The sequence below is a fragment of the Chiloscyllium punctatum genome, chromosome 29, assembly GCF_047496795.1.
Source record: "Chiloscyllium punctatum isolate Juve2018m chromosome 29, sChiPun1.3, whole genome shotgun sequence".
NCBI classification, from domain to species: domain Eukaryota; kingdom Metazoa; phylum Chordata; class Chondrichthyes; order Orectolobiformes; family Hemiscylliidae; genus Chiloscyllium; species Chiloscyllium punctatum.
The window spans coordinates 57,601,337-57,615,817 of record NC_092767.1 but is presented as its reverse complement, the minus strand read 5'-3'; the positions used below and the strand labels follow the sequence as shown (position 1 = coordinate 57,615,817).

General features: G+C 46.1%; 1 protein-coding gene across 1 annotated transcript in view; it reads left to right on the top strand.

The window, feature by feature from the left end:
• LOC140454429 (NACHT, LRR and PYD domains-containing protein 3-like) overlaps positions 1-13,216 on the top strand; it is a 58,036-nt gene extending 44,820 nt beyond the window's left edge. The window contains exons 10-12 of the mRNA XM_072549150.1: positions 4,261-4,428; positions 4,576-4,659; positions 13,018-13,216. Of these exons, the coding sequence (XP_072405251.1) occupies positions 4,261-4,428; positions 4,576-4,659; positions 13,018-13,027 (262 nt within the window). The 3' untranslated portion in view covers positions 13,028-13,216. The remainder of the gene's footprint in view (positions 1-4,260; positions 4,429-4,575; positions 4,660-13,017) is intronic.
• Positions 13,217-14,481: the final 1,265 nt, after the last annotated feature.

Below are 14,481 nucleotides of genomic sequence, written 5' to 3'. Positions count from 1 at the left end.
TGTCAGGAGACAGAAGATGAGATAGTGTTCCTAAGTATCTGCTGCCCTAGTCCTGCCGGTGGAAGTGGTCATGGATTTGGATGGCACTGTCTAAGTATCACTGGCAAATTTCTGCAGTATATTTTGTCAATAGTACAGAGTGTTGCCATTATCCGTTTGTAGTTGAGGGAGTGCGTGTTTGTGGATGTCATGCTATTCAAGTGGGTTCCTTTTTCCTTGATGGTGTTGAGTTTCTTTTATTGAAGCTCACCTATCCAGGCAAGTGGAGAGTATTCCACCACACTCTCTACTTCTGCATTGTGGATGGTCGGAAATCTTTGGGTCAAGAGGTGAGTTTCTTGAAGTAGTGTTACTCACTCTTATAACCTCTGTATTTATATGGTGAGCTCTCTTGAATTTCTGGTCAAAGCAACCCCCAGAGTGTGATAGAGGGTGGCACCATAGAATATCAGGGGGGAATGGTTATTTAGTTTTTTGTGGGGGATAGTCATTGCTTGGAATTTATCTGTCTGGTGTGAATATTACTTGCCTTTCATTAGGCCAATCCTGGTTATTGTCCAGGCTTTGCTGCACTTGGACTTGGACCACTACAGTATATGAGGAGTACTGAATGGTGTTGAACATTGTGCAATTGTCAGTGAATGATCTTGTGATGGAGGGAAGGTCAATGATGAAGCAGCTGAAGATGATTGGACCATTGATCCTGTGCTGAGGGAGCCTTGCAGAGATGTCCTAGAGCTGAGACGACTGACGTCCAAAAACTGCAACCATCTTGTGTGTTTGATATGACTCTAATCAGCAGAGCTTGCCATTGATTTCAGTATTGTTTGGGGTCCTCGATGCCACTCAGTCAAATGTGGCCTTGATGGCGAAGGCTGTCACTCTCTCCTCACCTCTGGAATTCAGTTATTCTCTCCATGTTTGACCTAAGGCTCTTGTGAGGAGCTGAGCGTTTCTGGGGGAACTGAAACTGGATGTTACTAAGAAGGTGCCAGTACTAGTGATGACACCTTCCATCACTTTACTGATTAAGATTTGACTGATGTGGTGATAATTCACTGACTTGGGCTTGTGTTGTCTTTTACATACAGGACATGCCTCGGCAGTTTTCCACAGGGTGGGGTAAAGACCAATGTTGTAGCTGCACTGGAAGAGCTTGATGAGGGTGTGACAGGTTTTGGAGCAGAAGTTTTCATTCCTGTTGTCTACATGTTACCTGTGGTCTTTGCTGTCAGTCGTTGACTGCATGCATGTATTCATCCAACAAAGCTTCCACGCAGCATACAGCAGATTACATCAAGAAGGACTGTCATTCTCAAATAGCAACAGATTTGTGACTGCTACAAACAAATCCCTCATGACTGCAAGCTCCCACGATACTACATATTGTGGCAATCCTGTGTGCTTGACTTTTTGAGGCTGTCACTTTGGCGTCAAGGCTTGGTACTGGATGACAGGACATAACAACAGTTTAGTAGCATTGCCACTGAACTAGTAGTCCAAAGCATGTATCTCATTCACAGGTCTGAAGACAGGAGGATGTTGGAATGCTACCCACTTGATTGGATCAGTGCTGTTCCAATAACGCATGCAGCTCCACATCATCCAAGGAACAAGGGAATCCACTCACACCATCACCAATGCACTGTGTTAGCTGTGTGAACTGTACATAAGATGAACTGCTGTAGCTTATGAACACTTTTCCTTTTCTTCCACTTGGGGTATTGATATCTGGAAAAACCTTTTCACCCTGGAAGAACAAAGTCAGCAAACATATGTGAAGGTGGCATCACCTGCAAATTCCCTCCAAGCTCCACACCATCCTGACGTGGAATCATATCATTGTCCCTTTTGCGGACTCTGGATCAACATCCTAGCATGACCTTCAGATCAGTATTGTGGATGCACCTACACCAGATGGTCAGCAGCAAGTCAAGAGTAGCTCACAAATACATACTCCAGGACCTTGAGGCTGGATAACAAAGGCTGGCTTTGCCTAAGACACGCAAGCATAAACAAAAGCCACCTGTACTGATTGAAGTATACTCGGGCCAATGCCTCTCTGTCGAACACAAGCAGATGAGAGAGACACCCACCAAAATTCTTGTGTCTTGGTGGTGTGCTGTGTTCTGTGTGAGCAGAAGCTACCGTGGCAGAAGGTTTTGAACAATGAGGAAAGCCCTCAGTTCTGACACCTTGAACAATCCAGAGCCAGAGTCTGTTAACCAGCCACTATGCAATGAAGAGCCCCAGGGATCACAGATAAGGCGATGCCAAATTATAGAACTCCTAGTGTGGAAACAGGCCCTTCGGCCCAACAAGTCCACACTGACCCTCTGAAAAGTAACCGACGTACACCCATTTAGCTACCCTACATTTACCTGAGTAATGTACCGAACCTTCACATCCCTGAACACCTATGGTCAATTTAGCATGGCCAATTCAACTAATCTGCACATCTTCGGAGGAAACTGAAGCACCTAGAGGAAACTCACAAAGGCAGTGTACAAATTCCACACATAGTCACCTGAGGTTTGCATTGATCCTGGTCCCTGGTGTTGTGAGGCAGCAGTGCTAACCATCGAGCCACCATGACGTGTGCAAGGAAGACTCGAGATTCAGTAATTTCAACCGAGGCACAGTGAACTGAGGCTGACTCTCTCATCCCTTCAATATAATGTTTTCCACCTTTTGCTAGCCCTGATACTGTTTGAATGTCTTGACTATCTCTTGGACCCATCACTGTATGAAACACAGTAACTTAGAAATGCTTTGATTATCGTTTGGTGCTTTCCTTCTCAGCTAACTGTATACAGGAGCCAGTGAACTTTTAAAGATCCAGAGGTATGGAAAATGAAAGGGTTTTGTTGTCACCTAATTTCTCTCAGAATTCATTGAAAATGCCTAATGCAGCAAGGTGTCATTTCACATGACTATGCTTTTCTGTTAAATCTAAGGGTTTCAAGGTGAACTTTTAAAGGTTGTGCCTCAGCGCTGTCAGTTGAAGTGATCAGCAAGGTGCCGATCGCTTTCCTCCATGAAGTTTGATAATGTGACTCTCCTCTAGTTGCCTGAAGCCTAGAGGAGGCTGACCACAGGACAGCCTTTTGCAGGGATATTGGTGTCATATTCAGGAGATGAGAACCGGCTGGCTCACTGGGAGTGCCTGCAGGAAACCACTGCCCCCCAACTCCTCCCAGATGCTGCCAGCAGCTGCTGCTATACCCTGTCAGTGCACGTTAGACCTTCCTTAATCACTCCTCCTGAGGTCTCCAAGCTTATGGAAGTGCAATGCTGCTGTGGAGGCTTGGCCAACAACTGGATGGGGATCTCTCTTTCTACTAATTTCACTTTTGCCCTTAGTCACATGATAAGCCTACAGTTAACCTTGTAGCCTTTCCAGAAGACATCCAGTTATTGATCTTTTTTGTTACTGCAACCAAATGCCCCATGCTCGCTCACCTTCTCAGCAATCTCTCTGAACCTGCCTGCATTGACTTGTTGATCTTCTCCAGTCTTGATAGAATAGGGACTGTTGCAGCCTGGAGGAGCTTCAATGCATCTGGAAGTCACCCAGATCTAGCTGTTGCCATTTCAGCTCTTTGCTAGGAACCAGTGATCCCTGGCTGCTCCCTCCAGAACTGCTGTTTGAAAGTGTTGATGACTGCCTGTAAAAAATGGCCCCGTCATTGCCTGAACCGGGGCGTCCTCTGCTCACACTGAATGGATGACTCTCCCCTGCCTGCCAGCTGTTAAACGTCCGTCTCTGATAATATTGCATTCATGAGTCTGCCTGCCCTATCCATATGGCCACACCTCCTGATTCCAGTCCTGTTCACAGGATTTCATAGCTTCCAGTAATATCATGACCCTTAACTTCAAAGTCAGCACCAACGCCACTCCTGCTTCACTGGACCTATCCCATTATCCTTTCTAACAAGTTGGGAGAAGAACGTGAGGAGGCAGAGGTTCTGTTTTGCACCCCTGTCCTTTTATTCAATTACTCCTGCACTATATTTTGTTCTTTGATTCCCTCCCATTCCCCTCCACTTACTTTGCTATTAAACCCTTTCATTTACTACTTTTTCCAGTTCTGATGAAAGCATGCAGCACTTGGACATTTAATTTTACAGGATCAAACAACTTTTCTTTGCAGTCAAAACTTGAACTTCACATTGTACATTATTATTGTCCTGAAGAATGTTGTGTACTTACCCTCATTCCTCTTTTTCCTCTGATTCCCTCACCCACCTCCCCAAGACTGCAGAATAATGGTATCACTGACTCTTGTACCGAGGATCTTGCCTCTGCTCTCAGTACAAACCAATCATTGACACATTTGGATCTGACATCAAACTTCCTCACGGACTTATCCGTGCCCACTCTCATCCGCCTCACACAGAGCTGTAAGCGCCTACAGGAGATTGCGTGAGTATTTGTTGATTTTTAATATAATGAATAGGATTCATTAAATGTTGGGATTAATATTTATAGATTTGTATTATTGCAAGATAAACTCCAGTTTCCTCATTATTTACACTAACTTTTCCTCCTCATTTAATCTTCATATTGCAGATTATGGCGCAATCAGTTCAGTTCAAATGGGGCAAGACAGCTGGAATCGCTACGGTCACTGAGACCCAACCTGTTTGTATACATGTGAGCATTTCAATTTCTCTCATCACTGCTCTCACCGTTTGAACAAATGTGATCTAATTTCCTTCCCCCTCCTCTTTAAGTGACCATGCTTAAGGTTGAAATCCTATTGGCTGTTGCCGGGTCTTCAGCCTCAAGCTGAGAGAGGGTCATCTCCCATTGTGAGGTCAGAGGCCCAGCCACAGGGTCAGGAGAGTCAGGGATCCAGCCCCACAGTGCAACTTCTGTAGGATATCCAGATCTCAATGTTGCCCCAATGAGAAATACGCAAACAGAAAGAAGCCATTATGGGGCTCACTGGGCTGCACAGGGGCTTGGAGGTGAAGTCCCATGGGTTCCTATATGATATCTGTGCCCAGTAACTCTGCTTGGGAAGTGAACTTGCATATGTTTAGGATAGGATCGCTTCAGCTGGGATAGATTCTATCATTCAAAAGGGTCAAATATCTACCTCAAAGAGAACCTTAGGGAGAATATTTTGTTGCAGCACAATCCAGTGGATTGTACAACCAGTGAATTACACTGAAATTCTAAATACTTTTCTGCATTACGTCAGTCAGAAAGGAGCAATTCCAGTGGCCCATGATTTGGGTTGGAACAATACAGGCTGGAGTTTCATGTCAGGACCTTGTGAAAACCAGGATATAAAACAGACTGTATGGCAATTTACTGGGAAATTGAAAACCCATTATTTGGAACCATCCTAAAGAATCCACTAAAGCTGGAAAACATGGAAGGTTCCACTCTGAATCGTTAATAGTTACTCAAGAAATGTTAGACAGTGAGGACTCCAACCCAATACCATTTATATTGTCTTTTTGGCAACTGCTTGCGCCTGCCAGGCTTGATCCATGCCCAATACCCCTCGCTGCCAACCATAACAATTTTTTTGAAAGCCTACCACTGGCACTAAAACCCTATCCACCAGCCTCACAGCCCTAGCACCAATCAACTTGAGCCTCCCATAAATAGTTAACCATTTTTATAGCCCTCTAACTCCTGAATAAACTGCCACCTGACCTCCACAATTACATGCTTACTTTCACAGCAGCTGTCAGGCTCCAGCTGGACTGCTGACTATTCAAATTGTGGACTCGGCACACATCTGTAAATAATGGGGGGCTTTCAGACCCTGATGGATCTCGAATACATTGTTGTTCCCTGCTTTCTTTTACACTCCGATGCTATGTGGTTTGACCATCCTGTCCTCAGTCTTGTATAACAAGGGACCAAGTTTCATTGTAATTGGCAGATTTCAATAATCACAAAATGGGAAAAGAGTTGCCAAGAGCAACTAGGGACATCAATAAACGCTGGCCAGCCAGCAACACCCACATCACACAAAACAAATAAATAAGAAAACACTTAAATAAAAGATTCAAGGAGACAGCCCAACAGCAACATCAGTTTCATTAAAGCATATGCCATAGAATACAAAAAGAAGAGAGTTAGGCTGAGGTAACAAGACAGTTGTCAGATAGCACCCAGTTTTAATCATTCATGGATGTGGGGTTCACTGGCTGGGCTGTCTCTTATTGCCCCTGTGAAGATGGTAGTGAGCTCACATCCTTAATCGCCCCAGTTTCTTGGAATATTGCGTGCATTTGTTTCAGGGATCAGAGCCTTAAATTATGAGCATGGATTTGCTAGATTGAGAATTTTTTGTGTTGGAGATCTGATGTAACTTTTCAAAACCATGAGAGCTCTGAATTGAACTGATTTTGGGGAGGTGGTGGGAGGGGGTGGGGGGGGGGGGGGGTGGTGTAGCGGGGAGAAACTGTTCCCTGAAAATAAGGATCAGGAATGAGGAAACATCAGCAAAAAAATGATTTGCAAAAGTAACAGACATGTAGGGATTTCTTTTCACACAATGCTTGGTTTGTATGTGGAATGCTTTGCTTGGAGTTGTAGTAGAGGTGGGTACGATTGAAGCATTCAAGAGTTAACTGGATCATTACTTGGATCTCACTGAGAGCTAGGAGAAAGTGAGGACTGCAGATGCTGGAGATCAGAGCTGAAAATGTGTTGCTGGAAAAGCGCAGCAGGTCATGGATACTGCTGCGCTTTCACTGAGAGCTGAAGAATCAGTGGACAGAGCAGAGGGTTAGTTATTTTGTTTCTGACTCTCCACCTTGCATTCTATTAGTGATGAACTGGTTTCTGACATCACCAAGAGAGGTCCCTGTTCGGTCACTGTCCTGGGAGTCTTTGGTGCGGGCATTGGAGGAAGCTTTACTCTCTATCAGACTCCATTAAGCGGGACATATTTCAGAATTTGAAGATGACATACAAATTGACAATGGAGTTGACAGGGAAGAGAATTGTTCCAAACTTTAGTAGGATACAGGCAGAAGCTGTTTCCAATTGGTCTGAGGATGAAAGTGGTCCACGGAATTCCAGAGTTTGTCTCATTAAAACATTCACAGCAAGAAAAAGACTTCCTACAAATGATGGATGATTAATATGAAGCACAGAATTCTAGTGAATTAGACATGGAGAGACGAGAGCTTTCTGTTTGTCATACCGAGCAAAATCGTCATCCTTGGGAGGAGAGGCCTGGCCTTTATTTTACCAAGATCACACCCTGACACTGAAAACCCACAAAGTAACTCAGGGATGGGTATTTATAAAATGTGAGGCCTTCCTCAGAATCTTAGATCTTTAATTTGTAATCTGACTATTTTCATGCAGAGGGTGGGAGTTTATCGAATACCACACACTGTCCCACCATAAATTCAGATTTTGTGTATGAAAATAACAAAATGTGCAACTAAACAATCCACTCTATAGATGTGTGTGTGTGTCTCAGTGTAAGTGAGTATGTTATTGAGTATATTTGAGTGATAGAGTGCTCTTAAGGTGTGTGTACGATTTATAGTGTGCTGGTGAGTATGTATGGTTCCACATGTGTGGGGGTGTTGTAACATCAGCGAGAAAGAGGATTGCAGGTGCGGGAGATCAGTCAAAATGTTTGAGTGTTGGAAAAGCACCGCCAGACAGCCAGCATCTGAGTAACAGGAAAGTCGACATTTCAAGCAAAAGCTCTTCATCAGAAACTCTGGAAGAGTGTATACTCAAAACGTCATTCTCCTGCTCCTCAGATGCTTTCTGACTAGTTGTGTAGTTATGTGAGACTGTCAGTGACTGACAAATTGAGGGTCCATGACTAAGTATGCTTGTGTGCAAGCCATACATTCATAGTCATAGACCTGTATAGCACAGAAATCGACTCTTTAACCCAACTCTGTCATGCCAACCAAGTATCCTAAATTAATCTAGATTCATTTGCCAGCATTTGAGGCCACTCCCACAGCCACTTCTGCCCCTCACAATTCCTCATGCACCACACTTGACATCACTTCCGCCCCTCACATCATCGCTGATGTCATACGCTCAGTGACTTCTGCCCCCGCCACTGCCGTGTTCGCCACCACTTCCGCCCACACCAACGCCACTCACCTGCATTCTTCTGACATGCCCCCCCACAGATCCCACTGTCACCATCCCCACCCCCCAGAACCCTGAGGGGAAAACTACCACTGCTCATGACTCCACCCCCATTCCCCCCACTATCACACCCACTCCAGTTACAGGCTCCGCCCCCACTCCCAGCTCCACACCTACACCAGATCCCAGCTCCCAGCCCTGCCGAGTTTTCACCATCCCTCCCGACCTTCCCCTCACTGAGGAGGAACGATCAGTCCTCAGCAAAGGACTCACCTTCATCCCCCTCAGTCCACGCATCAATGAATTTAATACACGCCGTGATATCGAACAATTCTTCCGCCGCCTCCGCCTGCAAGCTTACTTTCACAATCAAGACTCCCGCCCACTTTCCAAGGACCCCTTCGCCCACCTCCAACACACTCCATCCACCTGGACACCCCGCACTGGCCTATTACCCGCCCTCGACCTCTTCATTTCCAACTGCCGCCAGGACATTAACTGCCTCAACCTGTCGACCCCCCTCCCCCACTCCAACCTCTCACCCTCACACGTGCAGCCCTCCAATCCTCTGCTCCAATCCTGACCTCACCATCAAGCCAGCGGATAAAGGGGGCGCAGTGGTAGTCTGGCGCACTGACCTCTACACCGCTGAAACCAAACGCCAACTCATGGACACCTCTTCCCACCGCCCCCTCGGCCATGACCCCACCCCCATCACGAAACCATCATCTCCCAGACCATACAGAACCTCATCACCTCAGGAGATCTCCCACCCACAGCTTCCAACCTCATAGTCCGGGAACCCAGCACTGCCCGGTTCTACCTCCTTCCCAAGATCCACAAGTCTGACCACCCTGGCCGACCCATTGTCTCAGCATGCCCCTGCTCCACTGAACTCATTTCTACCTACCTCAACACTATCCTATACCCCCAGTCCAGGAACTCCCCACATACGTTCGAGACACCACCCACGCCCTCCACCTCCTCCAAGACTTCTGTTTCCTCGGCCCCCAACGCCTCATCTTCACCATGGATATCCAATCCCTCTACACCTCCATCCGCCATGACCAGGGCCTCCAAGCCCTCCGTTTCTTCCTCTCCCGACGTCCCCAACAGTACCCTTCCACCGACACTCTCATTCATTTGGCCGAACTGGTCCTCACCCTTAACAATGTCCTGGCGGCAGTTGGAAATGAAGAGGTCGAGGGCGGGTAATAGGCCAGTGCGGGGTGTCCAGGTGGATGGAGTGTGTTGGAGGTGGGCGAAGGGGTCCTTGGAAAGTGGGCGGGAGTCTTGATTGTGAAAGTAAGCTTGCAGGCGGAGCTATGCCTGTCTCTTTGTTGGCTACGTAGAACAGTCCATCTTCCATAATTACACCGGCACCACTCCCCACCTCTTCCTCTGCTACAATGATGACTGCATTGGCGCCTTCTTGTGATGCCGCGAGGAGGTTGAGTAATTCATCAACTTCACCAACACATGCCATCCTGACCTTAAATTTACCTGGACCATCTCTAACACCTCCCTCCCCTTCCTGGACCTCTCCATCTCCATTAATGACAACCAACTTGATACTGACATTTTTTACAAACCCACAGACTCCCAAAGCTACCTGGATTACACCTCTTCCCACCCTACCTCCTGCAAAAAATGCCATCCCGTATTCCCAATTCCTCCGCCTCCGCCATATCTGCTCCCAGGAGGACCAGTTCCACCACAGAACACACCAGATGGCCTCCTTCTTTAGAGATCGCAATTTCCCTTCCCAAGTGGTTAAAGATACCCTCCAACGCATCTCGTCCACATCCCGCACCTCCGCACTCAAACCCCACTCCTCCAACCGTAATAAGGACAGAACACCCCTGGTTGCTCACTTTCCACCCCACCAACCTTCTCATAAGCCAAATCATCTGCTGACATTTCCGCCACCTCCAAACAGACCCCACCACCAGGGATATATTTCCCTCCTCACCCCTTTCCGCCTTCCGCAAAGACCGTTCCCTCCATGACTACCTGGTCAGGTCCACGTCCCCCTTCAACCCACCCTTCCATCCTGGCACCTTCCCCTGCTACCGCAGGAATTGCAAAAATTACGCCCACACCTCCTCCCTCACCTCTATCCAAGACCCTAAAGGAGCCTTCCACATCCATCAAAGTTTTACCTGCACATCCACCAATATCATTTATTGTATCTGTTGCTCCCGATGCGATCTCCTCTATACTGGGGAGACTGGACGCCTCCTGGCAGAGCTCTTTAGGGAACATCTCAGGGACACCCGCACCAATTAACCACACCGCCCCGTGGCCAACATTTCAATTCTCCCTCCCACTCTGCCGAGGACATGGAGCTCCTGGGCCTCCTTCACTGCCACTCCCCCACCACCAGACGCCTGGAGTAAGAACACCTCATCTTCCGCCTCGGAACACTTCAACTCCAGGGCATCAATGTGGATTTCAACAGTTTCCTCATTTCCCCTACCCCCACCTCACCCCAGTTCCAAACTTCCAACTCAGCACTGTCCCCATGACTTGTCCTGACTTGTCCTACCTGCCTAGCTTCTTTTCCACCTATCCACTCCATCCCCTTCCCCCCCGACCTATCACCTTCATCCCCTCCCCCACTCACCTATTGTACTCTATGCTACTTTCTCCCCACCCCCCATCCCCCTCTCACTTATCTCTCCACACTTCAGGCTCTCTGCCTATATTCCTGATGAATACAGCAATACAGAGTTCAGGCTTTTGCCCAAAACGTCGATTTTACTGCTCCTCGGATGCTGCCTGAACTGCTGTGCTCTTCCAGCACCACGAATCCAGAATCTGCTTTCCAACATCTGCAGTCATTGTTTTTACCTACATATCCTTCTAAGCCATTTCTATTTATATATCCATCTAGGTGCATTTTTAAATGTTGTAATCGTACTAGCTTCCACCACTTCCTCTGGCAGCTCATTCCATGCATACACCACACTCTGTCCCATGCAGAGATGTTGTTTTGCCTGGGCAAGTAGTCAGAAGAATGAGAGGGGGAGACCTGATCAAAACCTATCCAGTTCTAACAGCTGGACAGACTAGATGCAGGGAGGATGGTTTCCCTGGTGAGAGAGTGTCCAACCAAACATCACAGAATCAAGATATGGGCTAGACAACTTCGAATGGAGATGAAGAGAGTGGTCAACCTGTGGAAGTTTTTCTCACAGAAGGTTGTGGAGGTCAAATTAGTCAATATATTCAGGAAAAAGATTGATAATGCTTTCAGAAGTTAAAAACATCACAGATTAAAGAGAGAAAGTGGGAATATGATGCAAAATAAAGGTTCAGCCATGATCATACTGAATGGGGGAGCAGGCTGGAAGGGCTGAATGGCCTAGTTCTGCTGTCGGTTTCCATGTTTCTGTTAGTTTAGTATTCTCCTGAAAATTTCATCCTAAAAAGCATCCGTGAGTTTACAGGGGAAGCAAGTAAATTCATACAGCATAGAAACAGACCCTTTGTTTCAACTAGTCCATGCTGAATATAATCCCAAACTATATTAGTCCCACTTACCTTCTCCTGGCCCATATTTCTCCAATCCTTTCCTATTCATGTATCTATTCAGATGTCTTTTAAGTATTGTAATTGCACCTGCATCCACCACTTCCGCAGGAAGTTCGTTCCACACGTGAACCAGTGTCTGTAAAAACAAAACAAGCCTCTCTGTCCATTTTAAAATCTCTCCCTCTCTCGCTCTCACTCTCTCTCTCATTCTCTCTCTTTCACTCTCTCACTAACATCCTGTACAACCTCAACTTGAGTTCCAAACCCCAATACTCAAACGATTAAATAATGAAAGTGAGCCAATATGTGACACAAACTTCCAAGAATTATATACCTGCAATCCTAGATCCCTCTGTTCTACAACACTTACCTGGGAAGATAGCGTGGACTGCAGATGCTGGAGAGTCAGAGTCGATAAAGTGTGCAACTGGAAAAGGCACAGCAGGTCAGGCAGCATCTGAGGAGCAAACGATTTAATGTTTCAGATGGGGAAAGGGGGCTAAGGAATAAATGGTGGGTGGATGTAGGGCTAAGGAAAGGTTGGTGGGACGGCGATAGGTAGAAGAATGTAGGAGATGATTGTGATATGTCAGTGGGAAGTGTGGAGAGGTGGGATTGACAATGGACAGATAGGTCAGGTCAAGAGGATAGTGCTGAGTCGGATGGTTGGATCTGGGGTTGAGGGTGGGGAGATTGTGAAACTAGTGAATTCAATGTTGAGGCCATATAGTTTTAGGCTCCCGACAAGAAGATGAGGTGTTCCTCCTCCAATTTGTGGGTGGCATTGTGTAAGCAGTGGAGAAGGCCAAGAATGGACATGTCATCGGGGAAATGGAAGGGGAGTTGAAATGGATGGCCACTTTCAGGTGTTGTTTGTTGGTACGTATGAACTAGAGATGTTCACAGAACCATTCCGCAAGGTTGCACTCAGTCTTTCTGATGTAGAGGAGACCACATCAAGTAAAACGGATGCCAATAAATGTCTGCCAGATATGGAATGATGCTTTGGGATCTTTGGACGGAGGTGAGGGGGGAGGTGTGGACACAGGTCTTGTACCTCTTACGGCAGGGGAATGTGTCAGGTATGGAGAGGGGGTTGGGGGGGGAGTTTGGACCTAACAAGGGACTCACAGAGGGAATGCTGACTGTGTAACGCAGATAGATGTGGGAAGGGATTTTTTTTTGGTGGGGTCTGACTGTAGATGGCTAAAATGGTGCAGGATGATGCACTCGATTTCACTACCCAGGGCCCTACCGTTTTTTGTAAAAGTCCTACTTTCGTTTGTTGTATGAAAATGCAATACCCAGCATTTATCCATCAATAGTTGTTTACATTCAGTTATTCCTGCGTTTTGAAAATGTGATTTTTCTTTGCAGAAACTGGTAATAGCTGGTCTGAGGATGAAAATGATCTACAGGATTCCTGATGTTGTCTCCGTAAAATACTCACAGCGAGGTTTCCTTACCCATGATCGTAAATCGCTTGCAAAACAGGTTGATACTTCATGGGGCTTCCCTATTGTTCGTGGTTCCAGGATGTTAACGTTCTGTGTGATTTATGGACCAAATAAATGTAGAAAGGACCATATGCTGTACCATTTAGTTTATGTTGTCCCTCCTCAGTCTAACATCCAAAAAGCAATGTCTCACTTCTCGCTGTATTTCACCTGGAGGACATTGAGAGATGATAACGTATACACCGTGAGGTGTGTTTTAATCTGCAAAGCTGGAACATTGCTTCTGAAAGTGTCATAGACCATATAATGTCCTAATTGAAACTGAAGGATGGACATTTATTCAGTACTTTTTTTATAACTTAAGGTAATCAAGCTGTTTTGAAGTTTATTCAGCATTATAAAGGGAATGGGGAGGCAATTTCAGAAACAGAGAGATACAGAGCCAGTGACCTATATACAGGATGAGTCTGTCCTGGTGATGTTTCAGACATCACTCTGTGACACAAATAAGGCAATACAACAGCAGATGGAAGACAGTCATTTTCTGGTCATATAACGGAAGCTTTGTTTTGTACCTGACGCCATATTATCCCTGCCCTGTTTGATAGGCACCATGAAGGCAGATCTTAACTCTGTATCTAACCCCATGCTGTTCCTCTTCTGCGAAGGGTTGATGGGGACAGTGTCAGGGGTGATTTAATCAATATCTAACCCTGGCCCGAGAGTTTCAAAAGGGTTCCAGTCTACTGCTGGATTTTTAGATGATCAGCTTAGTTCTAGACTCCAGAAGCAACAAGAATATTTTCTGCCGAACCCAGCAGTTCCTGACTTTGACCCACAAACTTCCATCTCCCCGATCTTCCTAAATTCCAAGGATAAGACCCTGGTTTGTGTCATTTCACTCCTTTGCCATTGAACCCTTACTGGCCATCTATCAGTCTGTGAATTTGTGTTGCACTTACTTACACATGAATGCCTAAGTCCCCACTTTTTCTTACCTTTCCCTATTTATAAAGTCAATGTCATTGCTGTGCTAACATGAAATGGCTGCCATGAACAAATCTAAAATGGCTGACAGGCTGACACTTTCAGAAGCAATGTTCCAGCTTTGCAGCTTAAAACACACCTCACGGTGTATACGTTATCATCTCTCAATGTCCTCCAGGTGAAATACAGCGAGAAGTGAGACATTGCTTTTTGGATGTTAGACTGAGGAGGGACAACATAAACTAAATGGTACAGCATTAAACTTGGTACAGGAACAGAGAAGTTTGGGTCTTGAATTCAGTCAGCACAGGAAAGAGGCAAATGTGTCAAAAGCTTTTTCCATTTGTACATTGCTGCATTGTAAAATGTTAATTTGTTTTGCAGAAGCAGGCAGTGG